General features: G+C 35.5%; 5 protein-coding genes across 8 annotated transcripts; 3 read left to right on the forward strand and 2 right to left on the reverse strand.

Annotated features, from left to right (window-relative positions):
* The first annotated feature begins 21 nt into the window (after positions 1 to 21).
* On the forward strand, positions 22 to 1,103 carry Polr2G (DNA-directed RNA polymerase II subunit Rpb7). The gene is made up of 6 exons (XM_081987233.1): positions 22 to 217; positions 272 to 381; positions 438 to 597; positions 654 to 704; positions 761 to 898; positions 980 to 1,103. Exons 1-6 carry the CDS (start codon positions 206 to 208, stop codon positions 1,028 to 1,030), a joined length of 522 nt encoding a protein of 173 aa, XP_081843359.1. The 5' UTR covers positions 22 to 205; the 3' UTR covers positions 1,031 to 1,103.
* Positions 1,104 to 1,172: 69 nt separating this feature from the next.
* stai (stathmin) lies at positions 1,173 to 10,449 on the reverse strand. Of its 4 annotated transcripts, none has more exons than XM_081987219.1 (9): positions 10,306 to 10,449; positions 9,885 to 9,933; positions 4,191 to 4,360; positions 3,953 to 4,138; positions 3,756 to 3,902; positions 3,124 to 3,264; positions 2,847 to 2,999; positions 2,412 to 2,552; positions 1,173 to 2,356 (listed from the first exon to the last, which is right to left on the reverse strand). In XM_081987219.1, the coding sequence occupies exons 2-9, from the start codon at positions 9,913 to 9,915 to the stop codon at positions 2,285 to 2,287; spliced, it is 1,041 nt and encodes a 346-aa protein (XP_081843345.1). In that variant the 5' UTR covers positions 9,916 to 9,933; positions 10,306 to 10,449; the 3' UTR covers positions 1,173 to 2,284. The 4 variants fall into 4 exon arrangements, with proteins under 4 accessions (XP_081843345.1, XP_081843347.1, XP_081843344.1 ...); XM_081987221.1 differs by lacking the exon at positions 10,306 to 10,449 and adding an exon at positions 10,085 to 10,242; XM_081987218.1 differs by lacking the exons at positions 9,885 to 9,933; positions 10,306 to 10,449 and adding exons at positions 5,383 to 5,460; positions 6,789 to 7,005.
* Positions 10,450 to 10,608: 159 nt separating this feature from the next.
* On the forward strand, positions 10,609 to 12,281 carry bys (Bystin). Its single transcript, XM_081987217.1, has 5 exons — positions 10,609 to 10,843; positions 10,900 to 11,225; positions 11,283 to 11,647; positions 11,705 to 11,936; positions 11,993 to 12,281. The coding sequence occupies exons 1-5, from the start codon at positions 10,709 to 10,711 to the stop codon at positions 12,213 to 12,215; spliced, it is 1,281 nt and encodes a 426-aa protein (XP_081843343.1). The 5' UTR covers positions 10,609 to 10,708; the 3' UTR covers positions 12,216 to 12,281.
* A 59-nt stretch (positions 12,282 to 12,340) lies between these two features.
* Positions 12,341 to 13,552, forward strand: LOC145734098 (uncharacterized). The gene is made up of 2 exons (XM_081987232.1): positions 12,341 to 12,599; positions 12,656 to 13,552. Exons 1-2 carry the CDS (start codon positions 12,446 to 12,448, stop codon positions 13,087 to 13,089), a joined length of 588 nt encoding a protein of 195 aa, XP_081843358.1. The 5' UTR covers positions 12,341 to 12,445; the 3' UTR covers positions 13,090 to 13,552.
* A 221-nt stretch (positions 13,553 to 13,773) lies between these two features.
* LOC145734096 (uncharacterized) lies at positions 13,774 to 14,778 on the reverse strand. The gene is made up of 4 exons (XM_081987227.1): positions 14,452 to 14,778; positions 14,248 to 14,388; positions 14,038 to 14,191; positions 13,774 to 13,981 (listed from the first exon to the last, which is right to left on the reverse strand). The coding sequence occupies exons 1-4, from the start codon at positions 14,654 to 14,656 to the stop codon at positions 13,825 to 13,827; spliced, it is 657 nt and encodes a 218-aa protein (XP_081843353.1). The 5' UTR covers positions 14,657 to 14,778; the 3' UTR covers positions 13,774 to 13,824.
* Positions 14,779 to 15,507: the final 729 nt, after the last annotated feature.

Consider the following 15,507-nt stretch of genomic DNA (forward strand, 5'->3'; position numbering starts at 1 on the left):
TAGAAGTAAAAGAAGAATTCATAAACTGAGAAAGTGAGGTTATGTTTAATTGTGTTTGTGTTGTGTGTTTTTGTAAATTTTTTAATAATTTTAAGTAAACTCGTTTTGTATTAGATCAGTGGTGCGATTGTAACTGGGTAGCCCTGCTGGTAGTAAAAACTAAGGTTTTACTCAACCGAAACTGTTTTGTGTTGTGGTCATCAGCATGTTTTATCACGCAAGTTTTGTTAGGAGTGCATCTAGGACTTTTGTAAATGAATTCTAATTACAGATTTCTTTAGAACACGAAATCCTGCTTCACCCGCAGTATTTCGGGCCTCAATTACTGGAGAAGGTGAAAACTAAGCTTTACACTGAAGTTGAAGGCACTTGCACTGGAAAGTAGGCTACTTTTTCCACTTACTTTTAGATCAGGTTTTGGAGTACACTTTTTTAAGGTACGGCTTCGTTATAGCAGTTACAACCATTGATAGTATAGGGGCCGGTCTAATTCTGCCTGGGCAAGGCTTTGTAGTGTACCCAGTCAAGTATAAGGCCATAGTTTTTAGGCCTTTTAAAGGTGAAGTGCTTGATGCTGTAGTACGCCAAGTAAATAAGGTTTGCTATTTATTTTTACCTCTCTGTTGATAATTTAAATGGGTTTTGTGTTGTAGGTTGGCATGTTTGCAGAAATTGGTCCTTTATCATGTTTTATTTCACACCATGTAAGTATATTAGTTTGATTGATAGAAATGTGGGTTTGAAAGTGTGTTGTTTTTAGTCCATACCAGCTGAAATGGAATTTTGTCCTAATGTTAATCCACAATGTTACAAAACTAAAGATGAAGACATAGTTATTAGGGCAGAGGGGGAAATCAGACTGAAAATTGTTGGTACAAGAGTAGATGCCAGTGGAATTGTAAGTATTTCAATTTTTATTTAAGATGACATCAAATTTGAGAATGATCATGAATAGTTTCAATTTTTTATCTGATTCCAGTTTGCTATTGGTACTTTGATGGATGATTTCCTAGGATTAATTAGTAACTAAGGTATTTGTTCAACAGAATATAATATTACATTAGTCACCTATTTTATGTAATTATATATTTTTAACAAACCAATTTTTGGGTTTTTTTACTGAACCTAAAATGTACTGAACAGCTTTTTTTCACTTCGGAAATAAAACACAATTTAAATGTTAAATATATGTTTAATGTAAAGCATTACATGGTAAGACACAACTAAACATGGTTATACTAAAAACAGCTGCATTCAAAACAATCACAACCCAATTTAAAGAATGGCAATGAGTTTGATTATTATTAAAAAATGGCACACACTAATCGCTCTGTAAAATTTACTCTCTAGTCCAAGATTAGTAAAATTACTCATCTTAAATACATTTTTAGGGTAAATATTTAAATTTTACTAACTACATCATAATTTTAAATCAAAGAGGATTATTATTCATCACAGAAGCTCGCCAATGTAAATATTATAGTTCAGACCCTTAACGCAGCAAGCTTATATTCTTTTTTGATTCCCTTACACCAATCAGACAACAAGTTAAATATTGAGCGGACACATTTCCACCAAGCAGGCAATCGCATAAGCAGTCTCCTGTTCATTTACTTAGAACCTTAAATGCTAGAAAACGTGAATGATTTGGAAAAAAAAAACGCGAAATTAAAAGCCGCATTGGATTTGACGCTTCACGATGATGTAACTTGAGAAAACTATAATATCATCATTGTGATGGTAAGTTCTGTTTGCTCCATGGTGCGTCAAAACGAACGGGGCCAAAGTAAAACCCTGTTTAATATTGGTGAAAATCACACGCACAGTCGTCTACTTCTCTATACAATCTCAATGCAAAAAAGACTTGTTTTTGTGAAGGTGTTTGTACAATTTTGTATTGGACAAAACTAATACTGAACTTCGTTGCTACATGCTAAGTAGACAATAAGCCCTATTTTTTCTGAAAAACAGCAAATTTATATAAATATTAAAAATAACTCTGAGCTTAAACAAATCAAATGCCATAGGTTAATCATGTAGCTCAGAGTAAAACACGAAGATAAAACATTCAATAGTAGTAATAAAAAACTAAAAGAAAATCATACATAATAATATAAAAAAAAATGAAAAACACTCTTAAGACTGAACTTTCAAATAAAAAATCAGACATAAAACGAAAACTTGTTTCATGTCTCTGATTTTTTTATTTGAAATGTCTTTGCTAAAGATAAAAGAGACCAAAGCGTTGAATACGTAAATATAACTTAAAACTGAATTAAACAACTTAGGCCGAAGGTAGTTCAGTCTTTGCCGCCAATGCCGCTTTGTTCTGACGTACTAATTCGGCGTGTTCCTCCTGAAAAACGTGTGCATTAAAACCAAAAATTACCACTTTTATTAATAAAATTTACATGTTTCTTGATATTCTCCAATTTCTTGAGGATTTCTTCCTCTCTCTTTTGTTCGGCCGCAGTGAGTTTGTTTTCCAGCTTCTGCACCTGTTCAGTTTTCTTGATTTCCAACGATTGCTTAATTTCGTTCAAGTGATCGTTCTAAATGACAAGTGCCCCCCATTTAATATCCCTCTATCCAAGATCATCCTAACTAACCTCAGCTAATTTGTTTAGCTACGTCTACTTACCACTTACTACACAAAAGCGGAAAAAGTTTCGCTTGTGTATGTTATTTACAATTAGCGCCCCAGTCGAATTGACGCTCCACGTACTACCTCACAATGATGTTATTTGATTAAGCGTGACTTTCCTTAGAGCGTCAAAACGAACTGGGTGTGCTAGAACAACCGAAAGTTTCCCCAGAATAAACTGTAAGATAACAAAAATAATTACATGTTTCTTGGCGACTTCCAACTTCTTCTGGATTTCTTTCTCTCTGATTTGTTCGGCGATGCATAGTTTGTTCTCAATTAGATTAATAACCTCCGATTTTCGGGTCTCGATGATCGACTCGACCGTTTTCTGCTTTTCGGCTAGTTTCGAGTTCTACACGTGTCATCACACAAAAAAAAAACAAGCATAAACACCTATTTTTCTTATAATCATAATTTGTTTGCATGACAGAAGGTTTATGATGAAAAAGAGAAAGCGCAAAGCAGCTACTACTCACGTTCCGCTTCAGTTTTTCCAATTGCTCCTGCTCGAGCTGATCCTTACGGGTTTGGGCCTGGCTCAGTTTGTTCTGGATCTGGTTATCCAGCTCTTGCAACTTGACGTTGTTGGCAGTCTTGACTTTTAACACTTGAGCCTCCTTCAATAAAAGCAACAAAAATGGCATGCAAAACAAAAACAAAGGCAACAATGAGAAGAATGGAACTACAACAATGTAATGTTGGAAAAATAACGGGAAAGTGTCTTAAGCGCCAACGTACATCTTACAGCATTACGTAAACAATTTTATGATTTTCAGAACGCAGAAATGCTAGGTTAACAGCTAAAAGCAGACCTTAATCACAAATTAGCACAGAATTTGCAAAAACGTAACGTCGCTGTGAGACGACGTAGGGACCGTAGAGTAGAAACCGACAGTCACTTTGAAAAACTGTGATTTTCTTTGTATTTACAGTGTAAACTTAAACTTTCAAACTGACTAGTGGTGCATACGGTTGTAAGACGCTTACACGTTAAAAAACTGCTCTAGTCTATCACAGATTGCTGTACATAACTACGATACAAGAGTGTGACAAAAAGGTGTGATTAAGGCCTTTTTTGTAACACCCTGAAAATGACAACAAGTCTTACGTGCTCCTTGAGACGATTCAGCATCTTCTTCATGTTTTCATCTCTCTGAATGGTGGCGGTCTTCAGTTTTTCCTCAATGGCGGATCGTACTTCATCAGTCTGCTGTTCCAGAGACAATCGAGTTTTTTCCACGTTCTCAATGTGATCCTAAAAAAAGTCGTGTTAAAAAAAATTAACTAAAGCGGCTATTAGTTCACCTTCAGCTTGGTTTTCAAGTCCGTAATGTAGGCTTCGCGTTTTTCAGTGACTGTCTCCATCTTTTGCTCTAGAGCATCGCGTGTGGCGGTAATAAACTGATTCGTTTGTTCGTCCTTCTTGCGGCTAGCCTCTTCGATTCTTTGCAGTTTGGCAGAGAGTGCCGCTATCTTATTCGACTCTAGTTGCTATAAAAATTATAATTTTAAATTTTTTCTTAGTTGTGTGGGGTTCGTTTACTTGACGCCGTTCCTCAGCGGCCTTCAGCTTGTCCTCAATGTCCTGCACCGAAACCGAATTCTTGGGCGACAAAGGCTTTTTGGGTGGTATGGCCTTCACTTCTGGCTCGCCAAGGATCACCTCGTAACGCACCCCGCCTCGAGTTACTTCCTGGCATCTTACTTCAGTCGCTATAATAGGTAGAATACCGATTTTTTAATTTGTCAAAGCCAAACTATATTATTGCTTCATATACAGGTGTGGTAAATCCAAAAGCGACCATAGGAATACCGTGTAACGGACAGAGAAACGTAGGTAATTGCATGCACGGGAGAAAGACAGAAAACGAAAAAAATATCAAGTAGACCATATTTTTAGCGCGCTGTTGCCAAACGCCGTAAGTAAGTTTGTCGAGGGTATTGAGTACTTACGGCGTTTGGCAACAGCGCGCTAAAAATATGGCCTACTTGATATTTTTTTCGTTTTCTGTCTTAGTCCCGCGCATGCAATAATGTACGTTCTCTGTCCGTTACGCGGTTTTCCTATGGTCGGTTTTGGATTTACCACACCGGTATAAAAACCAATCAGTTAATTTAGCTCTAAAGCCTAAAGAATCAAACGTATACAACATAAACATGATTTATACAAAAATTGCCTGAATAAATAGCTAAGTACATAAAGGCTATGTTAAAATCGATAAGATAGCTTTTTTTAGTAAAGTTTAAACTAATCGATACAGATTATTGATTCATTGTCAACACTAAATGACGTCAACAATGAGATGGCGGCGCCTCCGAGTCTGGTTTCGGCCGCCGTGGCGCTGATACCACCAATATAATTTTCCTCGAGACGTCACGACGCCAACTGCGCCATCCCATAATCGATATGTATTTACCTTTAAAAATTTAACGGCTGTCGGATTTTGAGGCAACCACGACAATGATTAATGGATTCCTTAAGACCCCAAACTGGAATTTTCCAATACTTTTTTATTGCGCAGTCTATTTTTGAATCAAATCAAAATAGTCCCAATTTGGGTAAGTGAGGTTTCGTGTGGCAGTTTGCCCAAAACGTACATCGGCAGTGCGGAGGTCTTACTAGACCTGAATACAGATAAGAAGCGTATAAAAGTAAAATAAAGCAACTAAAGTAAAAATATACAGTTTATTACTAAAAAATGCAAAGAAAAACACCTAAAGCGTATGACACTTACTAACAAACTGGACTCTTTTTGGTTGGACAGTTCTGGGTTTCGTTTTCACTTTTGTGATTGGAACGTTCCTTCTGTGAACTACAAAAAAAAATACAAAACTTATTGTGTTAAATTGAAAACTAAACCACTTGGCTTAACATGATCTTCATTGATATGATGATAATGATCTTCATATTTCATGTATAATTTAATGGTTAAGTGGCTTGTTAAGGACATTTTTACTGTTTCAGTTGATTGTAATCTTCGGGCAGTCATGTGACATTCTATTCCTCTGACTCAATTTCAAACAAGGATTCCCGCGAGACCCAACATGCAAAGTGTTGGCGTGTGGCGCCTTGATTAAAACACAAAAAAAGGGGCACGAACATAATCAGAGTGGCGGCGCCCGAACAAGTGGCGACGTCTAACGGGCTAGACTAGTCCCCCCCCAAGGGGAACGTGGAAAGTCCGGGTTAGCCGGACAGGAAATACTATAAAGGAAGGGTCGTTAAACTTGCAGACCCTTTTTAATGTCAGCGGCAAAGGCCAATGATAAGACTTTCAGGACGTGAAAATTGTTTTAGTATAAATAATAGTTTCCTATAGAAATTCAGAGTGTATTAAGATTGCACTTGTCAAACTGAAGATATAGCAAACTTTATGAGTAACACGTGTCAGTATAGCTCAGATGCGTGTCCTGTCACAGTTGGACACTATCACAAAATCTAACTGACTTACAGTTCAGTTCATCACATCAACACCATATTTGTAGGGTTTTACATGGCACCAATATCGCTAACCCTACTTAAAAAATGTATAAGGGTTGTACGACTTTAGCAAACCCTCAAGACATTAAATTACACCCTCTCTACGTGGTGGCTTAAGAAAGTCCTAAAGTTTCCATTCCGGTTAAAGCCTAAATAATCGATCCAAGAGCCTTTGAAGGTCTTTTTATGGCAAATAAAAAAATTCCGTTTTTTCCCCCCTCTATACTAACCGGCAAAGGCTTGAAACAACCCCCGTTTCGTTTTAAGTATAAGTAACGATTAAAAGACTCTCAATTCTGCTACACTATAACTGGATAGTCAAATTACCGCAGGGTGATTTTGCACATAACATTTAAAAGCCCTATTGCTGAAGTCATTACTCATTTTCGGTTGGCATCTGTATGCGCCCCGGAATTTCCTATTATCTAGAGGGGGTCTATTACCAGTGTTTTAAGCAAGGCCCTGGATTTATTGACTCTACTTAATCTGTGCCTGTTAATCTGTGCTTTAGGGTGGCTCCAGTTGAAAGTCAATTTGAGCAACACCAATTTTTGAACCAGTTTTTCAGTGAGACTCTTAATAAACCAAGTGTTTTAGTGTGATCATTTTCCAACAGTAAATTATAGAAATACAACAAAAAAACGAAATTTTTATACTTACATTCACCGACTGCAGCAACTGGAATAGGCGCTCTGCACGTGTGGCAGAAACATTGCAATACAGATTCCCTTACTAGTCCGATCAACATGCTATTGGCTTTTACTGTCTTAAAATCTTTTGAAGAGTTTTTCAAAGTAGAATTGGTAGTCACCAAAGGTGATGAGACTGCTTAATTGCTACTAAGAAAAGCTGGAACCGCGGGGGGTTGATAACGCGACGAACACCGGATCCAAACTGGAAGAGCCGGCGCTACAGGGCGTAAAGTGCGCCGCGACGCCTCATCGGCGTCGAATCGGGTAGTGCATCAAAAATCTATGCCTTCCTTTTTCCCCCAAACGATCTAGACGCTTTCCCATATTGTTTTCTATTTTAATGTTGTAATTGACTTTGAAATCACAAAACTGAATAAACCAATAAAGTTTTCAAAAATAGAACCAACTACCAAACAAAAATGTCACTTTTTCTCCCAAAGAAAATAAGGAATGTGAAAATACTATCCTCAACAATTGCGTAAAAAAAGGGAACAGACACTAAACAGTGTCACCCCTCTCTACTAACCCCCTCAAAGAAGCATTTTTGTGTTTTTACACGAACGGCACTGTCTCCAAAGAAATTACATCCCCATGACTCACCCTCGGCGACATAAAACCGTATTAATGCCGCTCAGACAGGCTATACTCCCTGTCTATGGATTTCTATGGGGGTGATAACGAAATACACTTGTCTGTTTCCAGTCCCTTAAGAGAGAAAAAAGCCACTTTACCCGATTACATACAGATTTAATTAGCTACCGAGTGTTAATCTTGTCAATCCAGAGTGTGAAAACCCTTCCAATATGCTTCTTAACAAAGCATAACAAAAATTAAAAAAAATACAATAAACACACAGAGCTGTGAAAGCAATAATTAAAAACCTAAATTATTAGTAAAATAAAAGAAAAATCAATACTACAATAATTGTAAAATAGGAACAAAAATGCTCCCACTTCATAGCCCTTCCATTTCACTAGCAAACGCTTTTCATTGATTTGTCTCACATACCACACTAAAAAGAAGAAGAGCATCACCCGAACCTCAATCAGTCTGACAGTTGACTAACTTTAAATATCCCTGTGTTTATGTTTATAATTTCTAAATTTGAACTTCTTTACGTTGATTTTGTAAGATTTTTGATTATAGTTCCTTCAAATTGTTAAAATTTGCAATGAGTGACAATCAAACACCCACTACCATTGCAGAAACTGTAGTTATAGAAGATTCATCAGAGTAAGTACTTTTTTTCAAACAAAATAAGTAATCAAGCCTTTATTGATACCTACATTATAATTATACACTAGTGAAGAGGAAACTTCGGACACTTTAAACTGGAAATATGGAAAATTAATGACTGCATTTGCTGTGCTTAAAAAGCAGAAATCAAATGAGGCAAACCATTGCAGTTTACTTGTAATTGAAGTAGACCTAAAACAACATGTGGAGAACTATAAAGTAAGTCACAGGTTTAAAGTTAAACTGTTTCATTAACGTGATTAAATATCTCAGGGTAAACTGTTTGGATTTGCAGAAGGAATTTCCTCTTTTGAGGCAGGCAAAAGTGCCAAAAAAGCAATTATTGTTATGGTGATTACTCACAGTAGTATTTTTTTGAAAACATTAATATTTATAGAACCTTTATAGGTTATTTCACTGAAACAAAACTGGAAAATACCAGTTGCCTTATTTTTCACCCATACCCCTAATATGAAACAACTGGCTAACAGAATACAAGAAATTGTACTTGAACTACACAATGTTGGCATCAACATATGTTCAGTTACTTTAGACTGTACTAGTGTGCATTTGAGTTTCAACTTAGCTGTAGAATTAGGTAATGGCAATAATTAATCACTTAATATAAAACTAGTTACACTTAAAATATTTTAGGGGGAGAAATTGACCTTTTACAGACCAGTTCCACTGTTACCACATACTTTAAACATCCTAGCACAACAAATATGATTTATATTTTCTTTGACTTAGACAATATATTAGGTTTGTCACACCACAACACATTCTGCAATTTAAATGTACTAAATTAGTTTTGTAGTTGCTTTAAAAAAGTACTGGGCATCTGAAAGAATCTTATGCCGCAACAATCAACTATTACATTATTCTGTTTGTATGGATGTTAGGAAAATTCAGGAAACTGATTTGGGAAACTACAAGTTACTAAACATGTACGACTGGATTATTATCAGGAAAAGGGTATGTTAAATGATCTGGCTAAGGAAAATTATAACAGAAAGTTACAGCTTAACTATGACAAGGAAATAGTTGGAAAAACCACTGCAGATGCCATATATTATTTGAGGGATCTTGGCCATCCAGATTATGTGACCAGTGGCGCTACTATACAGTTTTTAAAACTTGTAGACTGGATGTGTCAGTTTTCACAGGTTTTTACACAATAACAGAAGCACACACAAATAGCAATATGAAAATTTTAGGTGGGAGGTGAGGAAGGGTGTCTGCCCCATTTATCTGTAAACAATGCTTCACAATGGGAACCTCTGATTGTCAAAACTTTAAAATACATTAAAAACTTAAGAAGGTTAAACCAAAGGGTTCCCAGCCATTTATGCCCCTTAAAAACATATGTCACAGGTTTGCATGTGATCCATTATAGAAACCACAAGTAAAAAATTGTTTTTTTACAGGTATTACAGTGTTTTTCACGTCCACCCTTGACATGTACTTGCGTTGTGTCTACATGAATAACATGGAGAGCATACAACTGCCTTATTTGGAACCTTTCAGGTTCAGTTTGAAACATGTGACTGATAGCCTTTATGACCCTGAGTGAGTATGTTTCTTTTATTACAAGTTTGTCAAAACAAAGAATTTCCTTTCTAGGACAAAAAATCAAGAACTGACAGCTGTAGGTGTTTATAGAAAACTTGAAACTTTAGTGAGCACTCTTCACCCAATTAGTTCTTAATCTACAATTTTTTTGTATGTATTTTTTTAATAAACCACAATTGCAATTATTATGCCTTGACCAAAAACCTTTTAAATACAAAACTATTGACTCTAATAATTACAGCTAATTGTTACTTACATTCAGTAGAAACTTCATTTACATCAGCCATTTTGATGAGCAGAACAGCCTGCAATACAAATAATTCAGTTAAAACTTATTGAAATGTTAAGCCAAGTTTTAAATATAAAGTAGAACATGAAAACCCACACAAACCCCTCAAATACTGCAAGTAAGGAACAAAGAAACCTGTTTCAAAAGCATAAAGAAACAGTACACACCTGTGACTAAAAAACAAAATTTCCTTTGTTTGATAAAGATAAACTAACAAACAAAATTCTTGGTAAGTTAGTTGGAGTGATAAAATCAAAGTTTTATAGATGTTCCACAAAGAAAATTGGCTAAATTTAAACAAATTTGATGTTTTAAAACTGTCAGCTTAATGCACCGGTTACAGTTACAGGCACTTCAACAGGTATTTGGACTAGAAAATAGTTCTTACCTATTTAAATGCAGAATAATTTTAGTAACACAAAGCACAGCAGTACTAAAGTGAAACGTTTAACTGAACAAGGGACACAACAAAAAATAAAAATCAGCGAAATTTATCTTTTTATCATCCAAAGAACTTACAAAACAAAAAAAACGTTTGGAAAAATTCTTTAACTCGCATGTCAATCTAGGGAGTATATCTGTCTCTGTCTTATCTAGACAATTTAATCTTCCTCCTTTTCTGATGATCGTTAATGACAAAATAACATAAATCTTCTTTTCCTTCATCTCTGGTGAAATTGAAAGAGAAGAGATGCTAGCAGAAAAGTGAGGTTAATGGACTGAGACAAACAGTCGGAAAACAAACCAACACGTGAAGAAAGAGTCCTTAGTTTCAGTGTATTTAAATAAAAATGGGTAAAACAAAGAAAACTAAACCATCAGAGGTGGTCGCCAAAGTTCCACTGGAGCAAGCCATCTACGACACCAAATTCGTCAAAGCTAAAAACAAGAACAAAAGCAGGCTTCGCCAGGATGAAGAAGAACAGGTATTTTTGGCTGCCCTTACTTTAGAAACCCGCTTTAACAGTAAACTTAATTTCAGTATGTCAGCTCGAATCTATCCAAGAAAATCCTATCTGCTGCAAGGCAGCAACAGAGAGAACTTGATGATGATTTGGAGCTGAGTGAACCGAGTAGTTCCAAGCCCATTATCAAGTTAGGAGACAATGCAAACAGTGAGTCTGAGAATGAAAATGAAGAGGACACCCTAGAACCTGATGTGTTTTATGAAAACATTGAAATTAATGAGGAAGATGAAAAAGCAATGGAGATGTTTATGAGCAAGAATCCACTTCCACAAAGGACTTTGGCTGACATAATTATGGAGAAAATTACTGAAAAACAGACAGAATTGGACACTCATTTCAGGTAAGCACAGCCAATTTTGCTTTACAAAATAATTTTTAATGAAATTATAATCAATAGTGATGCTGGTACATTACAACTACAAGACCTAGATCCAAGAGTTAAAGCAATGTATGAAGGTGTTAGGGATGTTTTGCGCAAGTACAGGAGTGGAAAGTTGCCTAAAGCCTTCAAGATTATTCCTAGTTTGAGAAACTGGGAGCAAATTTTATACATCACTGAGCCTAGTAGCTGGTCAGCTGCTGCAATGTACCAGGGTACAAGAATTTTCACTTCAAATCTGACAGAAAAAATGGTTCAAAAGTTTTTCAATCTGGTACTGTTGCCCCGTATTCGCGACGATTTGGCGGAGTACAAAAGATTGAACTTTCATTTGTACCAAGCTCTGAGGAAGGCTCTGTACAAACCTGGTGCTTTTATGAAAGGTTTTTATTTACTTATTCTCTTCCAAGTGTTATTTCATTTTTATTTGGACTTTTTAGGTGTTCTACTTCCTTTACTTGAATCAGGCAATTGTACCCTGCGTGAAGCAATCATTGTAGGTTCAGTTGTGGCTAGGAACTCTATTCCATTACTTCATTCATCGGCTGCAATTTTTAAAATAGCAGAAATGGACTATACAGGCGCCAACTCCATATTTTTACGAATATTTCTGGATAAAAAGTACGCCCTGCCTTACAGGGTGGTGGACGCTTTAGTTTTCCATTTCCTACGGTAATTTGATTTGCATTTTTACCTAGACTGGCAAATGAGTGGTTTTTGTATTAAAGGTTTGAAAGGGATCAGCGCGAATTACCAGTTCTGTGGCATCAAGCGTTTTTGACGTTTGTGCAACGGTACAAAGCGGACATTTCAACTGAGCAACGCGATCTTCTCTTAGAATTAATTAAGAAACAGAACCACCAAACAATTACTCCGGAAATACGCAGGGAACTACAACACGCTAAGTGCAGAGATGCGGAAGATGCCGAACCAAAAATGGATTTTGATTAACTTTTAGGATTAAATAACAATTATATTAATAATTATATCTTTTGTTTATTAAATTATTAACAAGTATTTTGGCTGTTTTAAAGTGTCATGTATAAGAGCCACAGTACAAAAAAAGAAGAACGGATTTTGACACAGATCGATAACCTAAAGTGTCAAATCAAATAACCACATTCCAATAATAATTTCAAGTTTTTTTATTTAAATTCCTGTTTAGTAGGTTGAATCTCAACATGGTGAGATACTCTACAGCGTTATCGCATTTCTTTTTGGCGTGCATTGGGATATTTTGCCTTAAAAATATTCTGAAAGATTTTCGAGGCACGTGCAATGACGCACCATTTATTCTGGTTTCAGTTACCTCGTTACTGGGACTGTGGCGATGGGGTAAGTTAAAACTGTTAGTTTTTTTGTATGTAAACTAACTTGGAACCGTAAATTAGGCAATCCATTGTATGGGGAGAAGGTTGCCGTACTTTACCTTGCCTGCAACAAGGTTCAAGAGTTGCTGGTATTACCAACTGTTGTGACTGCTCTATATATAAAGTACCATTACCACAAACACGTGGCATGGATGCACATCGCTAGTTGTATGGTCCCAGTACTTTACTTTCTTTATAACAGACGCAGAAACTTTGTCATCGACATAGTTTTAGTAGCCAATTTGTTGTCATTATTAATTGTTTCTGTGGAAAATAGTAATTTTTTTGGGGTCAGTACAGTATTGTCTTTTTTGCTCAGTCATTTTCTTATAAAGCGTAATGTACTTGCTGCCTGTTTTCCTTTAGAAGTTCCCACTTTGGATTTATTTAATTATTCTCTGTGTTTCTTTACTTATTTTTCCTATAAAGCAATTATGGACCCCATTTACTATTAAGGTGTAACATTAATTATGGCAACAAGGTAAATCTTTTGAATGTGACTTTTCCTTTGATATTTGTCATATTCAAAACATTTCTTTCCTATTTTGCTTTTTTGTCTTAAGATGTAACTTCCATTATCCAGGTCAGTTTTTCTGATCTGGTGTGAAACGAAATTCTAAATATTTGTACCTTGTAAGTGTTATTTATGAGTGACAGAACTGACAGTATGTATGATAATGTGTGTATAATAGATGTGACTTATTGTTATTAATGTTCAAATATTTATTCAAGGCATCATATCAGAGTGTGAATATAGTGATATAAATGATTATTTTATAAATGTTATATGTATTTTATGGACTTATTTTTTTATTTATACAAGACTGTTTTATAGTTTATACATTTTTATACTGTGAATATTTTATTTTGTTTTTTTTTATATTCTTAATAGTAAGTATTAAATCAACTGTGTTGTGAGGACTGTGTCTCATTTTTCTTGTAGGAGATAAAATCTGATCAACTGTTGTTTTACGTCATTTTGTGCCTGTGTTGTTTTAAAACGTCAATTCACAAACTCAATAGTGTGCTAATACCATGTCTTTAAAACAGATGGCGGTGTTTACCCTATTTTGAAACTTGCGAGTATGATTCCTTTCTTTTCAGTGGTTGAAATCATATAGATAATTACTCTACGTCTATTCTAGTAAACTGTTTCTATATTTACGAAGTAACAAAGCGAAAAAGTGAGCTCATTCGTCCGAACCTTGGATAGAATTGGTAAACTTTTGAATCACACTATCATCAAATGAAGCAATGCTGATAAGGGCAAAAACAACCATGACAAAGTTAAATTTATCCAAAGGAGCCATGCAGCACATGTCATCCTGTCGTTTGTACACGCAATACCTATTAACAAATTAGTTAAGACAGGCAACTCAGTAAAAATTGTTATCTAGGTTTACCCTGCTAACAAAACTGCTGTGGCAACCAAAATGAAAGGGTTAAATGTTAGTGCTGCTATAAAAAGTAAACAGGCTCCGTTGCTAAATAGGGCTAAATCGGTAAGGTCCTGTCTTTTGCATTCCACAATAATGTACAAAACCGCGGCTGCTATTCCTGTTTGGTAAAATTCCCAATTAAAAGCTGGCACTTAGTCAAGCAAAAAAGTAAACCTAATCCAGCGTGTATGATGGCAATTTCAGGCGGGCCCATTTCAGTCTTAATCCACATTTGGGCGGCATAACACGGCAGTACTAAAGCCACTTGACAGTAGTCCAAAAGGTCCCGCAAGGGATAGAAAGAATCTTCATCAACTAGGTACATTACAATCAAAATAGGACATACAAAATTATTTTACGGATATTCGTCAAACTTACAAAATTCACTAAATCCACTGATACCATTAGCCAGCATGATCATGTACCCGATTAGTTGCCAGTGCCAGAAATCATTGCCGGCCACATTAGTGAAATACAGATAGAAACAGCCCGCACTAACGATAGTTAACAGGCTGTAGGACAAACCGGCCATTATCATTGGAAACGCCGGATTGCATTTAATTTTTTGGATCAAGCTCGACATTTTGATGGATTTGCTTATATGGGTCACTGGGAATTTGGAAGAATGAAAACGATGACCGAAATGTTTGAAAAAGATGTCGAAGATGACAAACTAAATTTTGATTAATTTACAAAGGTAAGTACATCAGGGTGACAATCACCAGGATACTTTCACAGTATATGGATACAAAGTGAATTTTATTTTAAAATGACAATTCGAAAAATGATGGTTAAAAAATATTTTTTTTTATTTTAGAGGCGTTTAATCAAATCTTATCCAAAATATTTTTGGAAATGTAGAGTGTTTTGATGGTAAATCTATACTTGAGCAACATTTGCAAAACCCAAATATCAGCACTTTTGGTGGTTTGATGAATCAATGCTGCGACTTAAAACCAAGAAAATGTTTGACAGATTTACAGCAATGACGCAATGAAGAATTCAGCATAAACCTGACAATAACACGTTAATTTTTATCAAACCTGAATCAACCTGATATTCATGCATATAATATTATTTTATTGAAGTTTATGTTGGCACAAATTATTGGGTGACGTCGTATGAACAGTTTTGAAATCACTAATATTGTATACTTTTTCATTAGAGTTAATCAAAATCAAAGTGACATTATAAAAAGATGAAAGCACCTAAAAAGGAGTAAAAGGACCAACCAAGTAAATCGCAGTTTTCGAGTTTATAACACTAAATACCCTTTGTATCTTCATGGATAATTTAATACCTATACACACTCCTGTACACTTTTACAACTCTTTTTAAGGTATACGAGATGTTAGAACACTTTAACAACTTATAATCAATTGAAGACAATTATCCAACACTTTACAGCTTGATGATTTTCTTAAGACGATTTGA

The sequence above is a fragment of the Ips typographus genome, linkage group LG9, assembly GCF_016097725.1.
Source record: "Ips typographus isolate SLU linkage group LG9, UJ_Ityp_2.0, whole genome shotgun sequence".
Taxonomy (NCBI): domain Eukaryota; kingdom Metazoa; phylum Arthropoda; class Insecta; order Coleoptera; family Curculionidae; genus Ips; species Ips typographus.